At 47.3% G+C, this 25,333-nt stretch overlaps 9 protein-coding genes across 9 annotated transcripts; 4 read left to right on the forward strand and 5 right to left on the reverse strand.

The window, feature by feature from the left end:
* Positions 1 to 1,516: 1,516 nt before the first annotated feature.
* Positions 1,517 to 3,850, reverse strand: GGS25DRAFT_517370 (uncharacterized protein; the record flags this gene model as incomplete). The annotated part of the gene is made up of 2 exons (XM_049263378.1): positions 1,517 to 2,768; positions 2,823 to 3,850. 2 exons carry the CDS (start codon positions 3,848 to 3,850, stop codon positions 1,517 to 1,519), a joined length of 2,280 nt encoding a protein of 759 aa, XP_049121856.1.
* Positions 3,851 to 7,683: 3,833 nt separating this feature from the next.
* Positions 7,684 to 8,538, reverse strand: GGS25DRAFT_517371 (uncharacterized protein; the record flags this gene model as incomplete). The annotated part of the gene is made up of 1 exon (XM_049263379.1): positions 7,684 to 8,538. The coding sequence occupies one exon, from the start codon at positions 8,536 to 8,538 to the stop codon at positions 7,684 to 7,686; it is 855 nt and encodes a 284-aa protein (XP_049121857.1).
* Positions 8,539 to 9,745: 1,207 nt separating this feature from the next.
* GGS25DRAFT_527633 (uncharacterized protein) lies at positions 9,746 to 10,698 on the forward strand. The gene has a single exon (XM_049265106.1). It carries the CDS (start codon positions 9,907 to 9,909, stop codon positions 10,690 to 10,692), a length of 786 nt encoding a protein of 261 aa, XP_049121858.1. The 5' UTR covers positions 9,746 to 9,906; the 3' UTR covers positions 10,693 to 10,698.
* A 181-nt stretch (positions 10,699 to 10,879) lies between these two features.
* Positions 10,880 to 12,110, reverse strand: GGS25DRAFT_54666 (Endoribonuclease L-PSP-domain-containing protein). The gene is made up of 4 exons (XM_049265846.1): positions 12,081 to 12,110; positions 11,508 to 12,031; positions 11,417 to 11,430; positions 10,880 to 11,342 (listed from the first exon to the last, which is right to left on the reverse strand). Exons 2-4 carry the CDS (start codon positions 11,680 to 11,682, stop codon positions 11,022 to 11,024), a joined length of 510 nt encoding a protein of 169 aa, XP_049121859.1. The 5' UTR covers positions 11,683 to 12,031; positions 12,081 to 12,110; the 3' UTR covers positions 10,880 to 11,021.
* Positions 12,111 to 13,265: 1,155 nt separating this feature from the next.
* GGS25DRAFT_517374 (glycosyltransferase family 39 protein) lies at positions 13,266 to 15,721 on the forward strand (the record flags this gene model as incomplete). Its single annotated transcript, XM_049263380.1, has 3 exons — positions 13,266 to 13,520; positions 13,592 to 15,227; positions 15,288 to 15,721. 3 exons carry the CDS (start codon positions 13,266 to 13,268, stop codon positions 15,719 to 15,721), a joined length of 2,325 nt encoding a protein of 774 aa, XP_049121860.1.
* A 79-nt stretch (positions 15,722 to 15,800) lies between these two features.
* Positions 15,801 to 18,406, reverse strand: GGS25DRAFT_54746 (uncharacterized protein). The gene is made up of 4 exons (XM_049265847.1): positions 17,956 to 18,406; positions 17,584 to 17,884; positions 16,562 to 17,507; positions 15,801 to 16,492 (listed from the first exon to the last, which is right to left on the reverse strand). The coding sequence occupies exons 1-4, from the start codon at positions 18,269 to 18,271 to the stop codon at positions 16,319 to 16,321; spliced, it is 1,737 nt and encodes a 578-aa protein (XP_049121861.1). The 5' UTR covers positions 18,272 to 18,406; the 3' UTR covers positions 15,801 to 16,318.
* Positions 18,407 to 19,160: 754 nt separating this feature from the next.
* Positions 19,161 to 21,542, forward strand: GGS25DRAFT_54896 (glycoside hydrolase family 18 protein). Its single transcript, XM_049265848.1, has 3 exons — positions 19,161 to 20,030; positions 20,089 to 20,646; positions 20,746 to 21,542. The coding sequence occupies exons 1-3, from the start codon at positions 19,465 to 19,467 to the stop codon at positions 21,320 to 21,322; spliced, it is 1,701 nt and encodes a 566-aa protein (XP_049121862.1). The 5' UTR covers positions 19,161 to 19,464; the 3' UTR covers positions 21,323 to 21,542.
* A 59-nt stretch (positions 21,543 to 21,601) lies between these two features.
* On the reverse strand, positions 21,602 to 22,743 carry GGS25DRAFT_472124 (uncharacterized protein). Its single transcript, XM_049259403.1, has 3 exons — positions 22,543 to 22,743; positions 22,252 to 22,463; positions 21,602 to 22,190 (listed from the first exon to the last, which is right to left on the reverse strand). The coding sequence occupies exons 1-3, from the start codon at positions 22,626 to 22,628 to the stop codon at positions 21,763 to 21,765; spliced, it is 726 nt and encodes a 241-aa protein (XP_049121863.1). The 5' UTR covers positions 22,629 to 22,743; the 3' UTR covers positions 21,602 to 21,762.
* A 552-nt stretch (positions 22,744 to 23,295) lies between these two features.
* Positions 23,296 to 24,992, forward strand: GGS25DRAFT_472128 (uncharacterized protein). Its single transcript, XM_049259404.1, has 3 exons — positions 23,296 to 23,782; positions 23,844 to 24,074; positions 24,148 to 24,992. The coding sequence occupies exons 1-3, from the start codon at positions 23,726 to 23,728 to the stop codon at positions 24,346 to 24,348; spliced, it is 489 nt and encodes a 162-aa protein (XP_049121864.1). The 5' UTR covers positions 23,296 to 23,725; the 3' UTR covers positions 24,349 to 24,992.
* The last annotated feature ends 341 nt before the right edge of the window (positions 24,993 to 25,333 follow it).

Below are 25,333 nucleotides of genomic sequence, written 5' to 3' on the forward strand. Positions count from 1 at the left end.
CCAGAACACTATGAAAAAAAAGTATAGCCCAGTCCATAATACAGCGATCAGAAACCAAATAATCTAAGCACAACACATCCCCACCGCGCCACCGTTATCCCGAAACAACGCCCGCCCACCAGCACCGAGCAAGCCGCGGCAGCACATGACGATGCACACACGACACCCATACGGCCAGCAGGCAAAGACGCGGGGACTAGAACGTGTAGCACAGCCAAACTTTTAATAAAAAAAAGCAGAGAGAAGTAGAGAAAGAAAGTCAAGGGGGGAAAAAAGCAGAAAGAAATGGTTATAAAAACCAATTCCATCATTTTTTTTTTAAAAACCCCCCTCTCCTTCCTTCCTTTCCTCCCCCGAAGATGGTCTCATACGGCTCTTCCTAAGTTATTGTAGAGGTAGGTTCGACACTTGCGGTGTCGGGGTCATCATTGCATGTGATATAGGACCAGCTTTCCCCCAGGGCTAGGGGAAAAGGGAAGAGAGAGGAAAGGAATTATTCCTTTCCGTGTTATCAAATCAAACGTACCTTATTCTTTTCTGCTCACCTACTACCTACCTACCCTACCAAAAGATAAGTAGGTAAGTAGATAAGTAGTAGATGACAAAATCCGACCACACATCCCTTTATTTAGAGGAGCGAAGCCCTAAAAATAGTAAAACACCCGATGTCCAGCTGTAGTCTCGAAGGAGGAAGGCTCTCGTAATCCGCGTTGGGGGGGAGGTGAAAGCTGAAAACCATGGATGGATGGATGGGTTGGATGAATAGAGAAGCAAATGAGGGAAGGAAGAGAAATGGAAAAAAAAATTAGTTGGCGTGGATCGATTGATCCGATAAAAGTTGAAAAGTGGGCCATCTGTTAAGTTGCCGCCTAGTACTAGGTTAATTATACTGGTCGGTACAGGATTCCCCTCCCAGTGTCCTAGCGCAGCACCTTGACAACCTTCTCTCCACAGCTCATGCATCAGCCAACCGGCTGTGCAGTCAACTATATTTCAAGTTCTAATTCCGTCCAGCATTTTCAGCAGCAATAATAAGGCACCTGTTTTGACAATGGATAAACCCATCTGATCAAAAAAAACATCATTGGTAGACATCCATGGATCACAATGTTTGACTCCTAGCACCTGTAATGATCATAGATGTTTCTTTAGTTTGATTACTTTGAGTAAATTTTTTGCGAAATAATCGCTAACAATTCCGTTGGCCCCCATAATAAAGCTAAGAAGCTGAGAGGCTGTAGTAAAGTAAACATGAACTTGTACATGGGAATGAGCACGACACACGACATCCCGTGTATATTCCTCAATATTCTACATCCCCATTTTCCCCATCAATAAGTAATCTTGGGTTTAGATCAGACCCCTAAATTCGCTGCGTCTCTAAAAAACCAGTCGTCATATCGTGTGATCATCAAAGTGAATATCAAGGTAACAAGAACAGAAAGACACACATAACACGCTAGCTGTCAAATATGCTCCCTATTGCTCGGCGCGGAAGCTTTCGCTATCCCTCTAGCTAGCTAGAGAAGCTTTGATATTCCGGTGCTGCCCATTCCATAGGTGGACAGTCCATATTGAAATCTTGAGATGATGGTTGGCTATAACCAGCAGCGAGGCTGGGCAGATATAGGCCGCTCCCATATTCGCATCCCTTGTCCATCGTTGATGGGAAAAGGGGAAAGTCATGGCCAAATTGATTAGAACAGGGCTGGAAATCTTCGAACCCCTCATCTACCATAGTAGGCGGTGTTAACATGACGTGATTGCCTTGGCCACCAGCTGAAATATGTGGAATCCCAACATGTCGACAGACTTCTGGCGCATAGTTTGCAAAGGTAGCCATGTCTTTGTTGTAGATCGAGTGTGCTGGTGTAGGCAGTTGTACTGTGGCGCCGTAAATGTCCTCGAACTGACCAGTGAACTCGGGGCTAAGATCTTGGTACGTATTGAATTGGTCAGATTCAGTAGAGGGCGTACTGTTATCGATGGGAGAGAACTCCAGTTGGAGGTCTCCGGCTTCGTATGGACGCTGGTCGTACAAGCTAGCATTAAATTCTTGGTCGGAGGGATACGAAGGGAATTCGTGATCATGATAGTGTCCAAAGAGGGAGTCATCAGGTGGTGTCATCATAGCATCCATCTGTTCACTGTCCGGCGTAGGCAAACTCTTGATCAAAGGAGTAGGCTGGGCCGAGCTACTGCCTTTGCTAGACTTCTTCTGACCATTGGTTTTGGTTCGAACATAAGTCCACCCATGTGCTTTCTCCATATGCTGTTTGCAATTGGACTCCCGCTTCGACTTGTAAGGGCAAGGCTTGAAATGGCACTCATACATCGGTGGAGCAGCCGAATGCTTATCGTTGACATGTCGATCCATTTCTTTCTCGGTGGGCCAACCATAGTCGTGGTATTTACAAGTGGGGATGGGACACTTCCAAGGACGAGAATGAGTCTTCTCGTGCTTGGTTAGATCACAGGGTCGCTTGAATTCCTTGTTGCAACCAGGGTGATGGCACTTCTTGGGTGCAAGCTCCTCAGGAGAAGCGTTCTTCTTTCGTCGAGCCATGGATCGCATGATTTCCTCTTCGTCTTCAGCTTGTTCACTCATCGAACGCTTGAATCGAATAGGTCCCTTCACGTCTTCTTCCAGATCCTCAATAGGCTCTCCAGTAGCGAGAGAGATCGCCTTGCCATTCTTTTTCACACGAACGAGCTCGGCAGGTCGTCCGTTGGTAGTCAAGCCACCCACAAGCTTGACCTCGTCAGTTCTAATCATCGAGTTAGCAGGCTGGAAACAAGAAGGGTAATATTGGATGACGTACGGATCGACATCCATCTCGTCTAGTTCTTCTCCATCAGCTTGTCTCTTACGAGCCTCCTGCATCTGTTGTGCGTGCTGGCGGATTTGTTCGACGAGATCGATAAAATAACCGTTGTTATAAGGTCGATCGTGAGGTCGGGTTTGCTCTCGGTCACTAAGATATTCGACGGTTGCTTGAATACATCGGATCGAAGTAAGGCAAAAGTCACGATATAGTTCCACAGATTTTGCGTTCTCCTTCAAGAGCCAATGATAAGTAACTCCACAAACGCCACCGTCTTTCATAGATTGACTCACCGGTGCCATAAAGATTAGGGTCTTCTCGAGATCCCTGAGACAAACGATCTGGTCCTCCTGGATCCTTCTGGGACAGTCAAGGACAATGGGACGGAAGTCCTTAAGCGATTTGTCATCCAGCAACGGTTTCAGTACATGCTCGTGGATGCGGTTCTTAGACCGATCGCTGAGACGCTGAGTGGTCTCAGAGCCAGGAGGGATAACAGATCGTGTGATGGCTGAAGCGCCCCCAGAAGATCTGGTCTCTTTTCGCTTCTGGTTGGTAGATGCTACGGATGTCCCTAGCCCACTGTCGGATTCGTGGTGCCGCGAAGTGCGACGGTTGCGAGGGCGTAACACACGTCTCTCCGCCTCGATAATAGATGGCTCGTCCGACATCGTGTCTTCAAGGAAGGTGTGGTCTAGGAAGCCTCTAGGAATGGGGAGGCTATCGTCTGAAAAGGGCGTGGATGGTGACGAAGACTCGGCCTTGGTAGCTGATATAGTTACATCAAACTTACCAATGTTCATAGCAGCGCGACGAACATGGGCACCAACAACATCGTCAAGAGTGGTGTGTGATCGATGAGGAAGTGAAGGAACCTTGAATGTCTGCGGGCTTGTCGGTGGGGTGATAGGAGAGTGGAAAGTAGCTCCTTTCCTTAAGGTGACGTTTGTCTTCAGACTTAGACCATGGCTAGATCCAACATCCGGACGAGTCACCGGGGTCCTTCGAGGGTTGGAGAAGGACATGATGACTTTTAGTTAATGAGATGTGGGGTATGAGTATGTACTTGATAGGTAGAAGACGATCGATTATATCGTTCTAGAGAACTGTGTCAAGACGGGGAAGCAGTTAGCACGAGATATGCACCGTAAGGCTGAGCCAGGCCTGTGAGTCACAAGTCCTTCCACACCGAGTCACATGTGGCCTGAGAGATGGAAAGATATAGTTCACAGATGCGAAATTGACATTGGTCAATGGGTTAGTCTCGGAGGAGACGGGGAGACGGGAAGGTAATTATATAAATGGCAGGGCCAGATGGTTTCAAGGGATGAGACAAGGGGTGTCCTTACTTGGATGACCGACTTGTCGGCGAGATGACTTTGTGGGTAAATAAATAGCAATATTCTTGATAGATCTCCCATATGTGGAGGCACGATTTGCGACAATGACGATAGAAACCGAATGACGAAACAGAAACGAGTCGTGCTTATAGACACAATATGACCAGTTTGACTCGGACGATAAGGAAGCGTGTTCGTCTAAACTCGGGAACCAGTGTAACAAGTAGGATAAGAATAAAATAGGATAGAAAGGACACGATACTGGATAGGACAAATACCTATACGACTTGATAGGTAAATGTTGCTGCCTCCGAGAGACAATATAAGACGATATGGGAAGATACAGGATGGTTAATAAGCCGAAGACGTGTCGAGGACGCTTGTTCAAGGGAAAGAACGCGAGTTTAATGACGAAGAATCAAGGACCAAGGAAAGGTGGTGAAAGTGGTGAAAGTGGTGAAAGTGGTGAAAGTGGTGACTTCAAAGTCGAGATGATGGGAGGAAGTTGAAAAGGATGGAGGTTTAGGCAGCAGTGATAAAATTATGGGGAATAGTCATCGATCCCTGTCGGGGTTGCATGCACAGTACTACATATTAGTATGTAGTACTAGCAGCACTTGAGCAGAATAGTACTGCGTATCGTAGTACTATGTAGTACTAGGCCAAGGTTGAAGGTCGAGGCTGATAGTTCTAAAAGTAGGATCCGCTTGTAATCCACCCATAACCCACCTGTAATCGACCGCAACTTTGGACAACTTTGGACCACCCGTCACTTCCGTACTAACATCCAATACCTCCAAATACCTCCAAATACCTCACAAAAGTCCTACAATACAATACCTTTAGGGCAGATGTAACCCAACTGCGCCTTCCATCGCCTCGAACTAAACCAATTGTGTGGACGCGAACCGCTTTTCTATCATCTCCTGGACACTCCTGCATCTCAAACATTCTCACTCCATTCTCACTCCATGCCATGGAATGGATAGACCTTCAAGCACACACAAATGAAATGTAAAAGCGTCCTAGGTTAGAATATTATAATTATGTAGGTACATGTATATCGTATCATTCGCTAAGCATTGAATCTGTTAATACTTTTTTCTTGTACGCATGGTACATAATAATACGTGCGTATCGTATCGTATCGTATCGGATTTGTCCTTTGCCCAAAGAATGTTACGCCACAGACGGCGAAAGAAAAGAAGAAAAAGAAAAAGAAGCAATTAACTAACTACCTCCTAGACTTACACGGTCCAATAGTTCTCCCAATATCCGATCAGCTGTTTCACACTCAACTATCGTTATATTATTTGTTTATGCAGAACATGGTGTTCCCGTCTGATAAGAGATCCAACGGGGCTTAACGGTGATAAAAATATGTATAATGGTACACATGTATAAAGCAAGGTTGAATGCGTTATACACAGTAAGATCGACAAGCTGCGTTGAGTGTTGGCTGTTGGTGGTTGATGGTTGATGGTTGATGGTTGATGGTTGTTGATGGTTATCGCGCTAAGCCTTCAGCCAATTTATTAATAATGAGACCCGTATTTTGATGTCCTGATGACCAGGGCGGCCACTATGACGAAAGCGAACTGTGGCAGCAGAATTCCGTAACAACAAGCGATTCTGATTTGGAAGCTGCGAGAAAGTCTGCTTACAGAGAAATAAGCAAATGTCGGGACCTCCCGGACCCCGGCCCCCTTTGCTAATTTACCCCCCTCCCCCCCCCGATTACTTAGCCGCCCTCTGTCAGCATTTTAGAACTAACCCTTAGCTGCTCGCTTTGGAGTGTTTTACATAGGAAGTGTTCTCATCTAAAGATAGCTATTGGATGTACATACCATAGTATAAATGAAGTTGTCTTATGTGCGCCGTGCTAGCAAGTAGCTAGTCCCTTAGTGGTGGACTACTGGTGGCTACGGTGGCTTACGGTGGTAATTGGGATCACAACTTCCGGCAGACAAGTAACTATTTCGAAGAGGGGTGTCGACACTGTCGAGATGGTTTAGGTCCTCTCCGCGGAAGCACATGGGACAGTAGTATACCATACCAAAGTACCTAAGCATTACCCTTAATATACCAGCCAACCACCTTGAAGGCTTGAACATTTCTTAAACCCTAGGTTTGTATGATAGGGTAACGAGATTCCATAGATTGGTAACGACCTAAGCGTGCCGACTATTTGATTAGGTCGCTTTTAAAGTAGCATTAGGGCATCCGTCGTGGACTCGTGGAGTCGTGGCAGCGTTGAAGGGCTAATTACCCAGCGTTTCTACATACAGGATAGCCTCTAAAGCTCAAGGGCTGGGAGTCTGGGACAGCCTGGGAGAAGAAGGGGTTGCGATTCCGAATGCGAGCGCTAATCATAGACAACACTACTGTACAATACAATGGCACTACAATGGCAATGCCCGTTATTTTTATTATAAAAAAACTTGTTATAATACCTGGGCCCGTCCTACTACGGTCCTAGGGTATTAGTTTTAAGGGGCAGAGGGGCAAGCGCTAGCATACCGTTCCGTTGAGTTTAGCGTTAGTAAGCGGCTACGTCCAGGATAATACTTAGAGATAGTACCTAATACCTGGGTTTATCTGGGTTTAAGAATGTTGTTTCCGGAAATATTTCCATGGTTCCAATTACATATCATCATCTTGAACATCACGGCCTCTTTTTTTCCTTCCTTTTTCCAAAAATAAAATTAGAGTTAAAAAGAAAACAAAAGCAGCCGGCTTCATACCTACTTATCTTTGGAATTTCTATTGCTGAACATTTACACATGAACAAAGATGCCAACAATTCAGCACTTGAGCAGGCCAATTTCGGCTTCGTTTTTTGTGTGTAATCTTTAGGAGTTGGCTCCGCTGCGTCTGTATGTATGTAGATCCTCCACACCAAATCATTTTAACACCCTGACTCCCTGGTTGTCGGTTACGGCACGACCACACACACGCCCCGTGCTTCTAAATCTCCCGGAGCGTTACCCAGATCGTCGCCCATCGACCCACACTCGGCCGGGTTTGGGCTTACCACATGAATCATTCGCCGTCGTTAACGCACTAGCACATTACTCTTGACTTCGCTTGCCCTGACAGCCCTACATGGTACAGGTAATCTATCATACCCAATCCCACTCATCTAGGGGTAACACAAGATATTGTTGAATTAATTCATTAAGTAGTTACATAGTCACATGAAATATGTAAGAGTACTCATATGTAATGCTAAATCACAACGCAAAATCCTTTTCCTCCTTTTCCTCCTCCTCCTCCTCCTCCTAAAAACACCGCATGAATTTCATTACCAGGGGTATCTAATCGAAATGCTCAGGCTCTAAAGTAGCCATCTTCCCTCCTTCTCCTTCTCCTCCTCTCTGGTGTGTACCGGGACCACGTGGCAGGATGGGTAGGTAGGTAGGTAGGGTAGGGTAAGCACCAACCTAGATAGGTAGCCCATCCAGCATTAAAATCTCACCCTCCCAAAAATCTTGTTCAGGTACCTTAGTTGGGTTAACCTAGAACGCCCCCCCTTGGCCGTAACCATAGCCCGTCCGGGCATGCATGTTTGTGCCGTTCCGACCAGACGGCCCAACGGGCGAGACATTGTAGCCCCGCAGCGCGTCACGGTCGAACTCATCGTCGCTGCCGAACTCGCTGACCCCGTTGCTGTCTCGTCTGACCATCCGCGCCGGCCGCTGCGCAAACGGCGTGGCCTGCCGTGCCGGCGCAGGCACCGGCTTGCGCCTGGGCGCGGACTGCTGGTGGTACGCCGGCCTCACCTCCTGGATCACCGGCTTCCGGGCCGGCATCGCCTGGTGGTGCGGGTGGACGAGGTGGTCGCGCACGGCCTGGCGCGCGCCCACGTTCTGGATCACGGGCATGTCGATGCCGGCGACGGGGCGGGAGGAGGACATGTTGTTGTGGCGGTGGGGCTGGTCGACGATGACGCCGCGCGAGCTGACGTGCCGCTGTGCGGCAGGCGTGTAGGTGACCTGCGGCTGCGAGGCCGCTACCCGCTGCTGCTGCTGATGGCTGGGGTGGTAGATCGGGAGGGCGCGCTGGCTCTGCTGCACCCGGCTCGGGCCGTAGTAGTTGAGGAAGTCGCTTCCGGGGAGTCCGACGGCAGCCCGATTGAGTTCGTAGTCATTGCGCGGGCTCCTTCGCGGGGGAACTCGTGGTCCTCGGTGTTGGTCTTGCGCGCCGTACGGGGCCGGCCACCCGTGGGTCCGGTTCGAGTGGGCATCCATCATTCGACGTGGCTGTTGTCGTCTACCTACGCTCTCGGATTCTGGCCAGGGAGCTGCGGACTTATGTTGATGTTGATGTTGCTCGATCTCGGCGTAGTCGTCGAAGTCGCCACAGCAGGACATGGTGCAGAAACTTACCAAGGGGGGGGGAGAAGGTCTATGTTATCTACTACTTCTTCCTTCTAAGCTTGTTCCCGTAAATGGAAGAATGACGAACTGAAAGCTATGCCAGATAGCTGGTCTGTGAATCTGATGCCTTAAAAAAACGAGTGCGTGAGAGCTGCTTCAACAGGTGTGTTCACGAGTGAATAGAATAGTATCTACAGTTAGGCCGGCCTCTTTTTTTCTTTTTCCTCTTTCGTGACAAGCTATCACGGCCGCCGGCGGTGTGTGTATGATTTATATGAGTCAAGAACAGGTCTTGCTTCATTGAAACAAGACTCCTTGTTTCTATAACACTAGCTTTCCTTTGTGACTTTGTGGCTGTTGACTTAACAATGCTATGAATAAGGGACCACGGGCCTGTTCTCTCAAAGAAAGTTTGTCACACTCTTATTTCTCTTCTTTTTTTTTGTAAGAAGCTACTACTACCTAGTTAGAAAACGAACAATGGCATTCTGGGATGGTTGGTGAGTATCGAGAGGGTGTGCTGATGAGCCAATCATGGGGTGTTAAGGCAGCTTGAGGCTATTCGTGGCAAACAAAGCCGGATGAAAAGATATGAAAAATCTACAGCTGTCTTCACAACACTAAGTTTGTATTTGAGCTCTTGATCAAGGGCTCTACCTCGTTGCTTCTAATGACGCGACACGCTAATAAGTCAAGTCCTCTGTTTTCTCTGAGTCAGCTGGTGTAGGTAGGCATTCTGTTGTCGTCCTTTTTGTTATACACGTATATTCAGGCCCTTGCGCTTCAAGAGACCGAGCTCTTGGGGATCTTTGAGCAGCATCCCTCTATTTCGAACTAGGACTACATACCGGTTTAAGCTCATGTGACAGTATTCAGCTTCTCTGGAATTAGTATAAAATATTTCTTGCACTAAGTAGATATCACCTACAAGCGAACACTCTACGCGGACAAAGTGATAGACATCTTGACGGTGTTGTATCTGATTCAGTTAAGCTTGCTATAGCAATTCATCCCCCAGGAAGTCTCAAACTCACAATACATTTTGTTATGAAAAAAATACAGGGACAGCTTTTCTTATATACCATGGTCCGTGAGATTGGAGGAGCCTCCATGAAAGACAAACAAAACAATGCCTTGCAATAGCATTACAATTAGACATTCCCGTACACAGTATGAACAAAAAGCTATTGTCCATTGTTGTTCCATAACAGTCCGTGAGAATGGCTACAATCCATATCATCTGAAAATGCGAGTGTTGGGTTTATAGAAGGGATGGTTCCATCACGCCTATATAGACTGTGAGTCAGTGAAAAAAAAAAAAAAACCACCACCACCGTGGGCCGTATCACGGAAGCCACTGACATGGAAAAGATACAAAGGTTGGTTCATCCTGTTTTCAAAAAGAAGCGCCATAGAACCGACAACTCAGGCTTCACGGGAGACCAGGCCGGGGCGGATTTAGCAACTAGTCAACAGGGGAACGAACTACAACCTACCATGAGAACGGGAGACATCGACATAGCGCCAATGAACTTCACGCCCCAGAGCCAGGGCCGAGACGCAACACTTGCCTTTATGAACTCGGGCTATGCAGATCACCTAATACAGCTTCTAGACGACCAGGATCGCGCCGAAAGACTCCTACACGAAGGGCCACAGACTAAAGGCACGCAGGAAGTCCAGCACATCCTCCGCGAGCCGACCTTGGGATCTCTTGAAAAGTTCAACGATATTCGCCGACAAGCTGAAATCAACAAAAAATACGGCTTCCCCGGGGAAGTAGTGTTCAACTTCAGTAGAACCGTGGGTTGGAACAAGTCTAAAGCCGCTGCAAGTACTCCTCTCCAGCTCAGGGGCCACCGCAATGTCAGGAAGAGAGGGTGTAAGTACGTTCCCCGTACACCCCATACCCCTATCGACTGGCTTGACCTCGGGAGGTCTACAACCCCTGCAAGTAACAACGGCCAGCCCCTGACTCCCGAGATAGAGCCACCATTTAATCCCTGGAGCTCTCACAACAGGTCACTAGACCTCGACTTATACGAGGCATCGTGGGTGGAGGAGGAAGCAAGAATCATGGCAATCACCAAGTTGCCACTTAGAACGGTCCGCATGATCCACACAATCCCTCCCGAAAGGGGTAATTGACATCCTACATTCAAAACATCAAGTTGAGTCTTTCAGTGATACCACCGTTTATATATAATTAAACCAGTTACTGTAATTTTGAGGCTTCTAGCATGCACTATCAGTTATTTTCCAATCAAGAAATTATAAAATATGGGAGCACGTGGGAAGGTTGGTGTGGTAGTATTCGGATAAGGGGGCAATAAGAGTGGGAAACACATCATTTGGAAGATCATATATCATTGATCCGGAAGTTTTATAGACTACCGAGTACCTAGTATCTAGTAGATATAGAGGTCTGTAGGCGGACGCATGCAACGACACGCAAATGCCTTGCCATCAGTGACTGCTTACGGAAGAGCAATGCACTCTATCTCAACATCGACGGCCTTAGGGAGCTGCTTAACAGCCACGCAGCTTCGGGCAGGCTTATGGGTGAACCACTTCTCATACTCCTTGTTCATGTCGGCGAAGAGGGACATGTCAGCCAAGAAGACGTTGACCTTGACGACTCGCTCAATAGAAGAACCGGCGGCAATGAGAACGGCCTTCAAGTTAGAGATGCAGGCCGCCGTCTTCTCACCAATAGTGCCCTCCACAAGGTTGCCACTCGCGTCACAGGGAATCTGGCCGGAGCAGTAGATGGCAGTGGGGGTTTTGATGGCGTGAGACTATGATAGTTAATTAGGTTTTTGATCAAATATGAAATGACAATGATAGGAGAATGAATGTATTGAATACATACGTAAGGTCCAGCTGCTGTATCCTTGAGTTAGCCATAATGTCCAAGTGTTACATATGTAGTTATTCTGTATGTATATAATATAATCACTTACGCGGGGCAGCGTCCTTGGCCAAGACCGTAGTGAGATCGGACATTTTGCGGATAGATTGTGAGGTTAGAGGAAGATATGGAGTTTGTGTGATTCTGGTAGCTGGAATCAAGGCACGACGAACAGTGAATGAAGTAAGTGATCGAGCAGTAAAAAGAGCTCGATGGGCTATGGACATAGCTTTGTATAAATAGTTTTTGTATTGTATTGTATTGTATCGGCTGTTACCTTTCTCTCAAGTCAAAGCTTGCAAGGAAGTGAAGAGAGATGGAGGGGAGTGAAAGGCGTGAAGGGCGGGGGCTGTTGAATTTTGAGCCAATTAGGGTTTGTACATGTACAGCAATATAGTACTACAATGTAACTACACACCCTAGGTAGTACATCCAGTGTCATCCGTGCATTTATAGTTCAACGTTGTTCTTGATGTTCTTCTAAATCGTCTCCGTACTTCGGCCTCATGTATGTACATACATAGGCTGCAATAGTAGGCTTAGACATAACCAATACCTTAATATGTAGGTTAGTAGCTTAAGTCGGTTAGTTAATATACTAGGTATGTACACATGTAGTACCTACCAGTGCCAATCTCCATGTTACTAGGTACAATGGTACATAGTATGCTGCAATAGTAATAGTATTTTGAGGTTACCTAGGTATGTAGGTAGCCAGGTAGAGCTATCATAGGTATATACCAACTTAGGTAGGTAGATAGAATTTTGGTGGCATGTACGTAATGTCAATGAGGTCACAAATATTCCGATGGGTACCTAATAACAGGGTAGATACTTCGTACTGGGTAGTCTCATAGCCCTATTTTGTTTGCTTCCAGGTCAAGGCCCCCGGCATCAGAGAAGTATGGATATATGTGCCGGCTGCATCTTATCAACGGCGTTGACATGTTTGCACCTTTCGGTGTTCCTGAAAAGGTACCGTATTAATAAATAGTATTGTATGCATTCGAATATGCAGCGGATGAGAGTGGGGAATGGGAATGATGATTAGTTATGATTACCTATCTATCTTATCGATAAGATTCGGGTATCAATTGCCCAGTGGCGTCAATCATCAATGGCATCAATAGGCTAACTAGTTACCTAGCACCAAACCTTTTAAACAACATTCAAACAAGGGTATTGAAATTGTTTCGAGGTAAGCTTCAGGGGGTACACCCCTATTTTAAATATGCTCTAAAAGAAAAGGGGGGCTCGTGAGGCTGAGGATTTGCCAAGTGGCCAGAATTAACTTGACAGCCCCTGCACTATACTGCACTCCCACCCTGCTAAGGCACAGTACTGCTGCATAGTACCTCCCGTTACGTAGCACAAAGTGGAACACGACGCTCGCTGTACTGCGCATAGTACAGAGTAACTTGAAGCTTTCTCTCCCTGCGTTAGGTCAACCTGGTCAACCTGGTCAACCTAAGATTTTTTTAAAAAAAGGATCTCGTTTTTAAAAAGAGGTGAACCTTTTTTCTTTCTTTGGCGCCGTTCCACGATATCACCATCTTAAACCTCCTCTCCTTTTTTCTTCGCTAACCATAGACCAACCATATAGTATTAGGCCACATACTGGCCTTATGGTTGGTTAATTTATTTCGATTCGTTTTTCCTTGTTTTTGTAGGTAATCCCATAGTTAATTCTATCCAGCTGCGACATAATCACCAACATCTCACACCTCCGATTCTCTTACTAACTAACTTAACTAACCCGTCTCAAACAGTTTTACTCAATTTCTTCTGCTGAACTGCACTCTTTTTCACGATGATGTCCAGCTCGCAGAGCAGTCTGCGCCAGCGGAGTGTCCCTGGTTCCGCCAAAAAGAAAGGCAATAGCCCTGCTGATACCGACACCGAGCTCGATGACCTTTCCAAATCAAAGACGCTTGTTGCAACGGGAGGCTCTGAGACGGATTACAAGATCGGCTTTGTTGTCATTACCATCCTAGCTTTTATTTCTAGATTCTGGGGTATCAGCCATCCAAACGAGGTCGTCTTCGATGAAGTCCACTTCGGCAAAGTGAGTATAAGGCCAATTTAAAAACCATTGGAAAGAACACGTTGACTTACTTTTATTTCCTCTTCCCATAGTTCGCCTCATACTACCTCGAGAGAACCTACTTCTTCGATGTCCACCCACCGTTCGGAAAGCTTCTCTTCGCCCTTATGGGATGGCTAGTGGGCTACGATGGCCACTTCCACTTCGACAACATCGGCGATTCCTACATAGCGAATAAAATCCCCTACGTGGCTTTCCGCGCCTTACCCGCCATCCTTGGTTCGTTAACGGTCTCGGTGACATACCTTATCATGTGGGAGTCGGGCTATAGTCTGCCAGCTTGCGTTGTCGCCGCCGGTCTTATCCTGCTAGACAATGCCCACATTGGTCAGACCCGACTGATTCTGCTTGATGCAACCCTTGTGTTTGCTATGGCGTGCAGTCTACTCTTTTACATCAAGTTTTATAAGTTGAGGCACGATCCTTTCAGCCGCAAGTGGTGGAAGTGGTTGATTTTGACTGGCTTTGCGCTTTCATGCGACATCTCCACCAAATACGTCGGCCTCTTCGCCTTTGTTACCATTGGCTCTGCGGTCATCATTGACCTTTGGGAATTGCTCGATATCAAACGACCCGGTGGTGCATTGACCTTGCGAGAATTTGCCTACCATTTCGGAGCTCGTGCGCTTGGGTTGATCGTCATTCCGTTCCTATTTTACTTATTCTGGTTCCAGGTTCACTTCGCGATTTTGACGCGCTCTGGCCCCGGTGATGACTTCATGACCCCTGAATTCCAGGAGACGCTATCAGACAATGTAATGCTTGCAAACTCATTGAATATCGATTACTATGATACCATCACCATCCGCCACAAGGAGACCAAGGCGTACCTACACAGCCATGACGTCAAATACCCCCTCCGCTACGATGATGGGCGCGTCTCTAGTCAGGGCCAACAAGTGACTGGATATCCGTATAATGACACTAACAACTACTGGCAAATTCTCCCAGTTACCGAGGACCACCAGATGGGCCGCAACGTTAAGAACCATGAACTCGTCAGGCTACGACATCTGGTGACGGATACCATCTTGTTGTCTCATGATGTCGCTTCTCCCTCGTACCCAACCAACCAAGAGTTTACCACTGTGTCCCTGGCTGATGCATATGGAAGTCGCGCGGCGGACACCCTTTTCGAGATCAGGATCGAACATGGCAAGCAAAACCAGGAGTTCAAGAGTATTTCCAGTCACTTCAAGCTCATCCACAACCCTAGCAAAGTAGCCATGTGGACCCACTCGAAGCCTCTACCTGACTGGGGTCACAAGCAGCAGGAGATCAACGGAAATAAGCAAATCCCCCCCAGCTCTAATGTTTGGTTGGTAGAAGATATTCCGTCAGTCCCGGCAGATTCTCCTCGCCGACAGAGGGAAGAGCGTCAAGTCAAGACGCTTCCTTTCCTCAGAAAATGGTTCGAGCTGCAACGTGCGATGTTCTGGCACAACAACCAGTTGACTAGCAGCCATCCTTATGCCAGCCAGCCCTACCAGTGGCCATTTTTGTTGAGAGGTGTCAGTTTCTGGACCCAGGTTGACACTCGCCAGCAAATCTACTTCGTAGGCAACCCTATTGGTTGGTGGATTGCTAGCAGTTTGATCGCCGTCTACGTTGGTATCGTGGGCGCTGACCAAGTCTCCATACGCCGCGGAATTGATGCGTTAGACCATCGTAAGTCCACCATTATTAATTATACACACTCGTATTCCACAGCTAATCTTAATTGAAAAGGTACCCGTTCTCGCCTCTATAACTCCACCGGATTCTTTTTCCTGGCTTGGGCTACCCACTACTTTCCTTTCTACCTCATGGGACGCCAACTTTTCTTGCACCATTATCTACCTGCTCATCTTGCGTCATGCCTCATCGTCGGTGCTCTACTTGAATTTGTCTTCAACGCCGAGCCATCTATCGAGGAGCCGACCTACCAGGAGGTCAAGTCGGGCAAGAAGCGTGCTCCGGGCCCCAAGCGACACATTACTGCCGGAGAGCGGTTCGCCGGACAGAGTATGGCCCCTGCTTGGATCGCATGTGGTGTTATTCTAGCAGTGGCCGCTGCTGGCTGGTACTTCTTCTTGCCTCTGACTTACGGTTACCCTGGCCTCAGCGTCGACGAGGTTAACCGACGCAAGTGGCTCGGATATGATCTCCACTTTGCCAAATAAGGAGGTGGCTAAGTCTCAGCTTAGAATTTAGTGAAATGATGACTAGGTAATTTTGGTATGTCAGTCATAATTGTAGGAGGGGAGGACGAAGTAGAAGAAGACGACAGGTGTACGATTGAATTCGCAAATCTAAAGAAAGGGACGAAAAATGGATAAAGGGAAGGGCAAGGCTTGCGTGTGATCTACTACGGCAATGGAAAAGAAGAAGAAGACCAAAGAAGAAACAAAAGAGGAAGAGTCAGTAACTATTTTTTTGCAACGCACGCGGCTTCCGAAATACCCATGTTTATTATCCTACCTAGGTACATACCAGGTAAGTACCAACCTAAGGCCGATCCATATCATACCTACACGCCGGTAGGTATATATAATCAGTACTCGCGTTTCTGTAAAACTATTGATCATACCAAAATCAAATCTCATTTCCCATGACATGACAAGACACGTGCTTGCTTGTAGTCCTCGTTAAATATAGTAAATTACCATGAAATCCATCCGCATCCAAGTTTGCAAACTTGGAATATCATAACCCTAGGTACTCCGACACCTTCTATCTATAGTTAGGTAGAAGGGTAGTCAATATCTTTTCCGTCCCTTTTATTTCGTCAAATTCTTGGCAAGTTCCTCAGCAACGATCTTACCCGCGAGCCAGCTCATATCGATCGTACTCGCAATGGCGTGGATAGGGGACGTCCACCACAGGCCATGCTCGGAGAGTTTGAAAGAGGGGAATCGTGTGTTATGATAGACAAGGGGGTAGGCGTGTTCAATCTGTGAGTTTGATATCAATATACTGGTTGATCGTATTACGATAAGTGGGAGGGCTAATAGAGAACTTACCTCAGTCTCGTGTATCCATGTGATCCCTAGATCTAGTGAACGTAGGCGCTCTGTGACAGGGCCGTCTGATATGGCGCGATATAAGTACTTGGGGGCTTTGTTGTCGTCATCGTCGCCGTCGCCGTCGTCCCACCTTCCGACCCGGTAGACTTGCCTTACGAATGCTAGCTCCCGGACACCTTCGAGAGCATTGTCTCCGTGTTGCTCCCTGAGGAGGAGAATCTGGTCAAAGTTACCGAAGATATCGGGGTTCAGACGTGACGGTACGATGAAGAAAGTGACATGAGCAGGTTGGTAGAGCAAAGCTGAGGCGGCCTCGACGTCTTCAACTGAAACGGCCCCAGAGGCGACCTCATACAGACTAAAACTCGGGGCGGCGATAATAACTTGGTCAAATGCATCGTAATGCGGGCCCGGTAAGCCGACCGCGCTAAATTCCATTATCCATGCGAAGTCGTCTTCGGTGATCTGTTGGTATTTCAACCGGGATACCTCTGTGGCCGTTCGAACGGTGATGCCCGTCGAAGCCACAACCTGTTCGAGTCTGTCGATCAAGTTCCCGCCAGTGTAAAAGTTGGCGGTGTCCTCTTGAAAGGCGGCCACCCTCATCCCTAAGGCATTTTGGCTAGTGATTCCTTGGGGGTGGGCGCGCTGAACTTGGGGTTCAAGGATCTCGGTCACGTAGGCGCCGCCTATACCTCGAGCATCGAGGTCAATTAGCGCCTGTTGTTGGACGGGGTCAGTCAGACCGAGAGAGATCATAAGCTGCGAGACCTCCGGGACCAGAGGTGGATCTGCAAACCGATCTTGTAGATTCCCATCTCCGAGTAAAGCCCTTGCCCTGGAAATGGAAAAGCCGTATCGGAAAAGTAGTCCCAACCAGGAACACCACGATGTTTTCTCATAGGGACGAGTGGTCTCAACGACGATGCCTTCGCCAGAAAAACTGGAAGTTTTTAGTACAAAGTACCGAGGACTGTATCATATCCATTGGTGATTAGAGCACGAGAGCAGTTACTTACTAGCCGACTTTGTGGCTAGGTAGCTCAGCAAAGTCAACCTTGTCTCCTAGTATGCCTTCTGATGCCTTTGTGAAGAATGGGTTGCTCCACAGCAGAGCCGAGCCAGTAATGTCTTCGGCGATGATCGGGTCCTGGAGGGGATCGTCATAAGGAAAGACCGGACCGGTGGTAGAACCATTTAGAGCTAGGTTCCCTCCTATTACAGGTGAAGACTCGAATAGGGTTATATTTAGCCGAAAGTTTCGACCTGCTGTTCGGCGCCGCAAATGTTGCGCGGCGGATATACCAGCGGGACCGGCGCCTATGTCCGGGTCAGATACAAATTTCTACGTAGGTGCAAGTCGTACTCATCTGCTAGGTTTCTATACATACCGATAATAGCAACTGAAAAAGTAGGAGTTTGGAGGGCATCAGGTGGGGTACGTACAACTGCACCGGAGAGTACAAATATGGCAAGGATTGTAACAGTAAGAAGGGCTATAACAGAAAATGCAATGAGATATGTTAAGATACCAGGCACATCCGATTCATTTGACGTTGAACTTGGATTTGCCTTGGCGAACAACGGCGTCTGCTCGTCACACCGTGACCAAGATTGCTGGGGTTGGCTCGAATAGGACGGCGGCGGCGACTCACTCCGAGTGGAAGAGCCATCATAAATTGAGTGTTCCCGTGAGGTTTTCTTCATGGCGTTAGGGACCTATTAAACTATACTAATTTCAAGTCGAAGTATTTGTATCTGACAGCGTATTTTGGAAGAGGCAGTTAGGTAGTTTGGCAGTTAGGCAATGAAAGATGGAAGATTGAATAATAAGGATTGAGTGGCTCCAGCCAGCTTCCCCTCTCCAGCCGTGTTACACAACATGATTGACATCCAGCCTGATGATCCAGGATACACATGCATGTATGGTCGTACCACTGAGTATCATTGACTGTTGGCAGTCACGAAAACCCAAAACTAAGAGGAAAGTACACCGTGCTCTAGTGTATTATTATTGTAGGTATATAAAGTACATAAAGTAATCTTATTTTCCCTTCTTTTTTCTTCTTTCTTTTGTTAAAATTAATTGACCTTCGTTTGCTCGCACACGTAATGTATTATCAGCATTGTGGCAATTGGTATGCAACATTCCACTCCGATTGGTTAGGTATATATAAAAGCTACCTACACAGTCTAGATCATATATTGATTTATGAGTAGATGGTTCTGTGATTGAGCCCCGTCCTTGCATTAGAGATCGGGCGTTGCAATGGGCAGAGAACCAACCGCATCGTCGCTGGTTATTAGCCTACCCGTTACCGACCAAAATACTTTTCCCGGATCAATCCCATCTAGATGATCCTACGTCCCGTTGCTTCAGTCAGGTACCCATCTGCCTAAACCCTACTGTTCTTTTTGAGAATGTCCAATAAGCACGTGGTGGTGTTGCGTGTCCTCTCCAGATGAGCTATGCACCTCATAGCTTTTAAAATATATGTTTAGTGCCCCCCCCCCCCCGCGTCACGGTCCGAATACACTCGCTCAACTACTCAGGCTAAAAGCCTGGTATATATCACTCTACTGTAGAATGACTTGCATTCGTGCTCAGGAAACCCGGGTTCTCAGGTGTCCCTATTGGATAATTGCCCCCTTTCCTGCTATAATGACGCGTTCAACGGCCCTAGAAGGCATTTCGATGCATCCACCTAACCCGGTGGAAGGGCTCACGTCAAATCCAGGGCCCCTTACGAGAGTTGAGGAGGTTGAGGGGTGGTAATGATGAGTGGCTCCCGAGTCGTCTTATATATAAGATGAAGGGGCCTATTCTAGACAGATAAGCCAGCTGAGAAGGTATTTTTCTAGTGTCTACTCGCTGGTTCCCTTCGTATATTATTATCGAAATGTGGAGGAATTGTTTGTGGGTTCTCGCCCACTGCTTCTTTTTGGGTTGTGTGTCTGGAATAGTAGAACCTACCGAATGTAAACCTGTCTTCTTGACTACGACGGTGTTTGTGTCCACTACCATATATACATCCGCCCCGTCTAACGTAACAACTGCGCCGTCGAGTTCAAGCGCGCCATGGGGCAATATAACCACGACTGCGGATTCCAGCAGCGTAGGAACTACAACTAGTATTCCATTTGGCAACACTACCACGAGTGGTACAAGCGCGAGTTCTAGCGTAGGAACAACAAGCAGCGCCCCGTTTGTAAATACGACAAGTGCCACAACTGTGAGTTCCACATTGGGAACCACCAGTTTTGGCAATACGACTACAAGCGCTACGACTGTAAGCTCTAGCTTAGGAACTACGAGCAGTATCCCCTTTGGAAATACCACTACGAGTTCTGCCACAAGTGCTCTCCCAACGGCGACACCTAGCAACCCTTCCCCGCCGTGGCCGTCCCCCCAAACACCCCCTAAGCCTTTTAGGGGATTTAAGAATGCCGTATATTTCACGAACTGGTCTGATACTTCCCCCATAAGTCATACAGCTATGTCCTGGAGCTAATGAGTTCGATAGGGGCGTTAACTCGGGGTTTCATCCACAGGAGCTACCGGTTTCCGAGCTTACACATATCCTATATGCCTTTGCCGACATCGACACAGACGGGACAGTGAAGTCTTCAGACCCAGTCATAGATCTTGATAAGCGCTACCCCGGGGACTCGCACCGGAACTTCACCAAAGAAGTCTACGGCGCCGTGAAACAGCTGTACATCCACAAGAAATACAACCGGAACCTCAAGACCATCCTTTCGGTAGGCGGCTGGAATTATTCGCCCAAGTTCGCCGGAGCAGCCGCGACCGATGCTTCCAGGCACACGTTCGCGGCGTCTGCCGTGAAGCTGGTGACGGACTGGGGCTTCGATGGAATCGATCTGGACTGGGAGTATCCTGTTAACGAGGTCGAAACGGCGAATTTCGTCAAGCTCCTGGAGGAGTGCCGGCGTGAGTTCGATAAATACTCCCTCTTAAACAGTGTGCGATATCATTTCTCCATCAGCGTGGCGAGTCCAGCCAGCCCGGTGAACTACGGTAAATTCGACCTGGTTGCTATGGATAGATACGTGGATACCTGGTATGTTCCATATTCTATATGTTGTGTGTGTTGGCAATACGCTAGGCACCTACCATAACAAGGAGACGGCAACGTTGATAATTAAAATGTTCTTTTTAGGAATTTGATGTCGTACGACTACTCGGGAAGCTGGGATACCGTCAGCGGCCACCAAGCGAACGTATTTGCGTACGGCAGCGCGGCTGCCCCCAAGAAACCCAGCACGGACGAAGCGGTACGACACTACCGGGCGCACGGAATCGCATCAGAGAAGATCCTGATGGGCCTACCCGTGTACGGCCGCGCCTTCGAGGGCACCGCCGGTCTCGGGCAGAACTACTCGAGCGTCGGAGAAGGGGGGCCGCAACCGGGCGTCTGGTACTACCGAGACCTACCCAAGCCAGGGGCAGAGCAGCTGTGGGACGACGTCGCGAAGGCCACGTACAGCTACGATCCGAGGACGAGGGAGTTCATCTCCTACGACGACATCCGCAGCACGACGTACAAGGCACACTACCTCCAGAGCCATCGCCTGGGGGGCGCCTTCTTCTGGGAGGCTAGCGGTGACAAGGCGGGTGGCCGGAGCTTGATCAACACCATGTCGAAGAACTTGGATTGGCTGGATGAGAACTGGAACAACCTTTACTACCCGACCAGCCAGTATCGCAATATAAGACGGGGAATGCCAGATGAATGAATGGGCTGACTTGTAATGGTTACCTAGGTCAGGTAGTTACACAGGCCTGCCGACCTAGGTAAGTGTATGCGGTATTTGGGAATGGCGCAGGTCTATCCTTTAGTAGCCTATCTAAAACAGTTGTGGTACTGCTTTTCTTCAAAAGGGGGTTACTCCTGATGGTAGCGTACGTGAGACCTTGTCAGATAAGGTTCGACACGTTTTGAGGCACAAGTATCTTACGAATCAGATTCCAATTCAACTGGTGGGCTCTTGTCTTGGATGTACACCTGGACATATATTTACATTGTACATGTAGATTTCATATTGAAAATACGACATACTTATGTACTTAGGTATATAGAACATATATGAAACCTAGTATTGGAATCAATCGAGGAGGCTTTTTATAGCTGATATATACGATGAATTGGACACTCTCGTCCGCCAAAGATAACCACTCAAGTCTCGGCATAGATGTATGAGCTCGTTGATTCCTCAACGGCGACCTCAATCTTGCTCTCCTCGAGCTCCTTGCCGTCGACCTTGATACCAGCCCGCATGACATCACCTGGTACGACGGGGCCGACACCCTTTGGCGTTCCAGTGATGACGATGTCTCCTTTCTCAAGAGTCATAACCTTGGAGATGTCACTCAGTATCCTGGGGATCTGGAAAAGCATGAGCTCGGTAGAGTCTGCCTGTCGAACCTCGTTATTGACAGTCAGGTAGATTTCTACGGAATGAGGGTTCGGAATTGCCGACTTCGCAATCAGGTTGCTGATTGGAAGGAAGGTGTCGAAGCCCTTGGCAATCGACCAAGGAATGCCCTTCTTCTTGGCCTCATTCTGGATGTTTCTGGCCGTCATATCAATGCTAAGAGCGTAATCTTAAAGGAAGGGATTAGTCAGCTGTAAATATATGAATCATATAGATTTCCAGTAGCTTACGTGCGATAGAATCGAAGGCAGTCTTCTCATCCTCTGCTGCAAGATCTTTCACCTGCTTGCCCAGAATCAAGGCCAACTCAACTTCATAGTGAAGGTCTACCCCCCTGGGGCGAATGACAGGGCCCTCCCCAGGTAAGAGGACAGAGGAAGTGGGCTTTAAAAAGAAGAAAGGCTGCTTTGGCCTGGCGCTGTTTAATTCGGCAATGTGATCACTGTGCGAAGATGGTAACGTTAACACCCTTCATATATATATTCACATACAATGAACAACTCGAACGCCGGAAAACTTACGCATAGTTGCGTCCGATGCAGACGACCTTGCTGGCTTGTTTCAAAGAAGCCACCGACGACATACTGCGACGAAATACATTCATCATCTAATGGATAAGTGGTTAGCAAAGCAATGCAATGCAAGTTCTTGGGGTCAACCACGGCACAGAACATGATCGCCATTTATAGACACACTCACATTTACCTAGTATAGCAAGACTTGACGACGGGGAAACCTTCCGCCTGTCACAACGTAACAACTAGTTATGTGTTATAGACAGCTTCGGCAATGAGCACGGAGATCGAACGGTATGAAACGCCGAAGATTACGACGATGAATGGATTTTAGGATTCCCGATCATCGGCAATGAGTACTACATGTATGTAGTCATGTACAGTACTACCTAGTATGTAGTCATGTACTACTACATGTAGGTATTACATATTAGTAGCATTTTTTGAAAATAACCTGGAAATAAAATAAAATAAACTGTTCAAGAAAAACGCCATCGCACTAAACCAAAAGGATACTAATAGGTATTCTGTATATGTACCTTTACCAGTTAGTTGGGACCTGCCGACCTGGAATAGACCTTGTGTGATATGCACTGAAGCATTGCATATGCGCATGCTAGTAGCTACATGCTAGACGCTGTGTTAGCACGCTATAGTTAGTGGGGTGCGATTCATAGGCGTGGGAGCCTGGGAGGGAGTATGTATAGAATCCTTTGGCCATGACCGGACTGGCCGGGTCTGGGCCTGTTGGCCTGGGGTAATAAGGCAACTCCACTAATAATAACGCCCTAACCTTAGTTTAAATGCGTAAATAATTTATTTCTCCCATCTTCTCCAGCTCCCCTGCCAAAAATGCTAAGCCTATCCTGATATCACTGATATCATCACAAGACCAACTCTGCTTTTACTACTACTACTAAACCTTACTTACCTACAGTACACCCTACCTACAGGAACTTTAGTAATTCTGTCATTCTAACTTTCTAACATTCCAGCAACCTTGAAAACTTAATTCATTCCTCTTAATTTCTAACCTTGACAACTTCGCATCTTGACAGACATTATACCAACCTGACTGACATCTTGATTCTTCTCTTGGGTCCCTATATCATTTGGTATTTGCACGTCTTTGCAAACAATCATTCCCAACCTTTGCGATCCTTAACGGATCTTGGTTGTGTGCACCAAAATGGAAGCTCTACAGATAGCACAGATGCTGGCTGATCTTAACGATCTCCAAACCACTGTATGTGAAAATTATTGTCGCATCCCTATTCTACCTTTACTAATATTATGATTCCTTGTAGCAAGACCAATCTGCCTCGAAAAATCTAGTGAACGCCAACCGGACACTTGGTCGGAAGGACCAACTACGCTTAGAAGAACAGCCCAGGAGCATCAGCACTCCTGAGACCAGAGTGACGTCGCCTGGAGGAGGACGTATGACCGACAAATTCGGTCGTCGCATGCTCACGCCCCCGTTGTCGAGAACCAATTCTGGAACTCCATCAATGCCTGGAACTCCCTCCGGCTTAGAGGTATGTCTCCACTCTAATGAGAGACTGCCCCTTCACATCCTGACATGCAAATACTCATCTATTTATTCTACAGCGACCTGACACCGACATCGATAGAGCCTCTACACTCCTCTCCCTATATGAAATTCGCGCCAAATTGAAGGAGCAGGATAACAGCAGTTTGGTGAGGGCACGTGAGAAGCTCAATGCTCTTGCGTCAAAGCAGCAGGCTCAGGGAGTCAGTGATCAAAAGAAGGAGCGAAAAGAAGTCAACCAACTAAGCTACCCCAAGTGATTACGGGATAGCTCGGTTGAAATCCTCCGGATACTCTACACAGGCAACATAACATCGTGATCATCACTGGCGTTACAAAAAGGATCAAGCGAAGAAAGGAACTCGCTCGGAAGGGTGACGATGATTGAGCATGGGTGCTCCTGGGAACAAACGGCGTATAAACATGATGAATACCTAACACGGTAGAGCGGTGTAATGTGGTTTTATTATTGGGCCAGTTGCTATTTATTAGAAACATGACTACGGATGATCCTTCATGGGAACTTATCGAAACCTTGGAGCTTATATTGATGCTTGAAAAGCGGTATACGAATATATGTATGATTCAATGCTCTACAGTGCTGGCTTGAGACTACTACATCTTCTATGACCTGAATTTAATATTAGCTGAGTGTAAACATTCTACCTACTAAATCGCGCTCTTACACTACGAGAAGAGTCCTATTCGTCTGCGTCATAAGAAGATTGCGCCATTTGGGGAATTATAAATGCCTAGGTTAGGTGAGTAGGTAACTTACCAACATGGTAGTACATGAATGAGTATCACAGGTTGCAATTGTGTTACCCACCACTTCAAAACACCTACTACATACTCATGCCTACCTACCTACATACCTTATGTAGGCACCCAAAAAGGTGTGTATTTGATATCCTAGGGTTTGTTTGGTTCCCATGTTGCGGTAAGGAGGCATCTGCATGATCAGCGGGCTCGTCCTACGTAAATGGACACGACAGTCTCACACATGCTGGTTAATATATAATACTGTAACCAGCTATATGTGAGTACTAGGTCTACAGCCGAGACATACATGAATCTGAAATGAATGATTTATGATATCTATAATGATATCGGATTGACCAATGAACCCAAATGGTCCCCCTGGGGAAAAATGAAGAATTTATTATTTGACAGACACTGACAAGTATTTAGAATTGAAGAAGAACATTGAAGCTTACTAGGTAGTAAATAGCATTTGATCAATGA

This window comes from Hypoxylon fragiforme (assembly GCF_022984875.1).
Source record: "Hypoxylon fragiforme strain CBS 206.31 chromosome Unknown GGS25scaffold_1, whole genome shotgun sequence".
NCBI lineage: Eukaryota > Fungi > Ascomycota > Sordariomycetes > Xylariales > Hypoxylaceae > Hypoxylon > Hypoxylon fragiforme.

Bases quoted from the DNA above. Each gene is read 5' to 3' on its own strand.
- GGS25DRAFT_527633 (XM_049265106.1), top strand. From the start codon at position 9,907: ATGGAAAAGATACAAAGGTTGGTTCATCCTGTTTTCAAAAAGAAGCGC.
- GGS25DRAFT_54666 (XM_049265846.1), bottom strand. From the start codon at position 11,682: ATGTCCATAGCCCATCGAGCTCTTTTTACTGCTCGATCACTTACTTCA.
- GGS25DRAFT_54746 (XM_049265847.1), bottom strand. From the start codon at position 18,271: ATGAAGAAAACCTCACGGGAACACTCAATTTATGATGGCTCTTCCACT. The intron at 17,885-17,955 runs GTATGTATAGAA...ACCCGGACATAG, and splicing joins TTTTTCAGTTGCTATTATCG to GCGCCGGTCCCGCTGGTATA. The intron at 17,508-17,583 runs GTAAGTAACTGC...AAAAACTTCCAG, and splicing joins CCTAGCCACAAAGTCGGCTA to TTTTTCTGGCGAAGGCATCG.
- GGS25DRAFT_54896 (XM_049265848.1), top strand. From the start codon at position 19,465: ATGTGGAGGAATTGTTTGTGGGTTCTCGCCCACTGCTTCTTTTTGGGT. The intron at 20,031-20,088 runs GTCTGATACTTC...TGAGTTCGATAG, and splicing joins GCCGTATATTTCACGAACTG to GGGCGTTAACTCGGGGTTTC. The intron at 20,647-20,745 runs GTATGTTCCATA...TGTTCTTTTTAG, and splicing joins GATAGATACGTGGATACCTG to GAATTTGATGTCGTACGACT.
- GGS25DRAFT_472124 (XM_049259403.1), bottom strand. From the start codon at position 22,628: ATGATGAATGTATTTCGTCGCAGTATGTCGTCGGTGGCTTCTTTGAAA. The intron at 22,464-22,542 runs GTAAGTTTTCCG...ATCTTCGCACAG, and splicing joins TGCATCGGACGCAACTATGC to TGATCACATTGCCGAATTAA. The intron at 22,191-22,251 runs GTAAGCTACTGG...CCTTCCTTTAAG, and splicing joins TGCCTTCGATTCTATCGCAC to ATTACGCTCTTAGCATTGAT.
- GGS25DRAFT_472128 (XM_049259404.1), top strand. From the start codon at position 23,726: ATGGAAGCTCTACAGATAGCACAGATGCTGGCTGATCTTAACGATCTC. The intron at 23,783-23,843 runs GTATGTGAAAAT...GATTCCTTGTAG, and splicing joins TTAACGATCTCCAAACCACT to CAAGACCAATCTGCCTCGAA. The intron at 24,075-24,147 runs GTATGTCTCCAC...TTTATTCTACAG, and splicing joins GAACTCCCTCCGGCTTAGAG to CGACCTGACACCGACATCGA.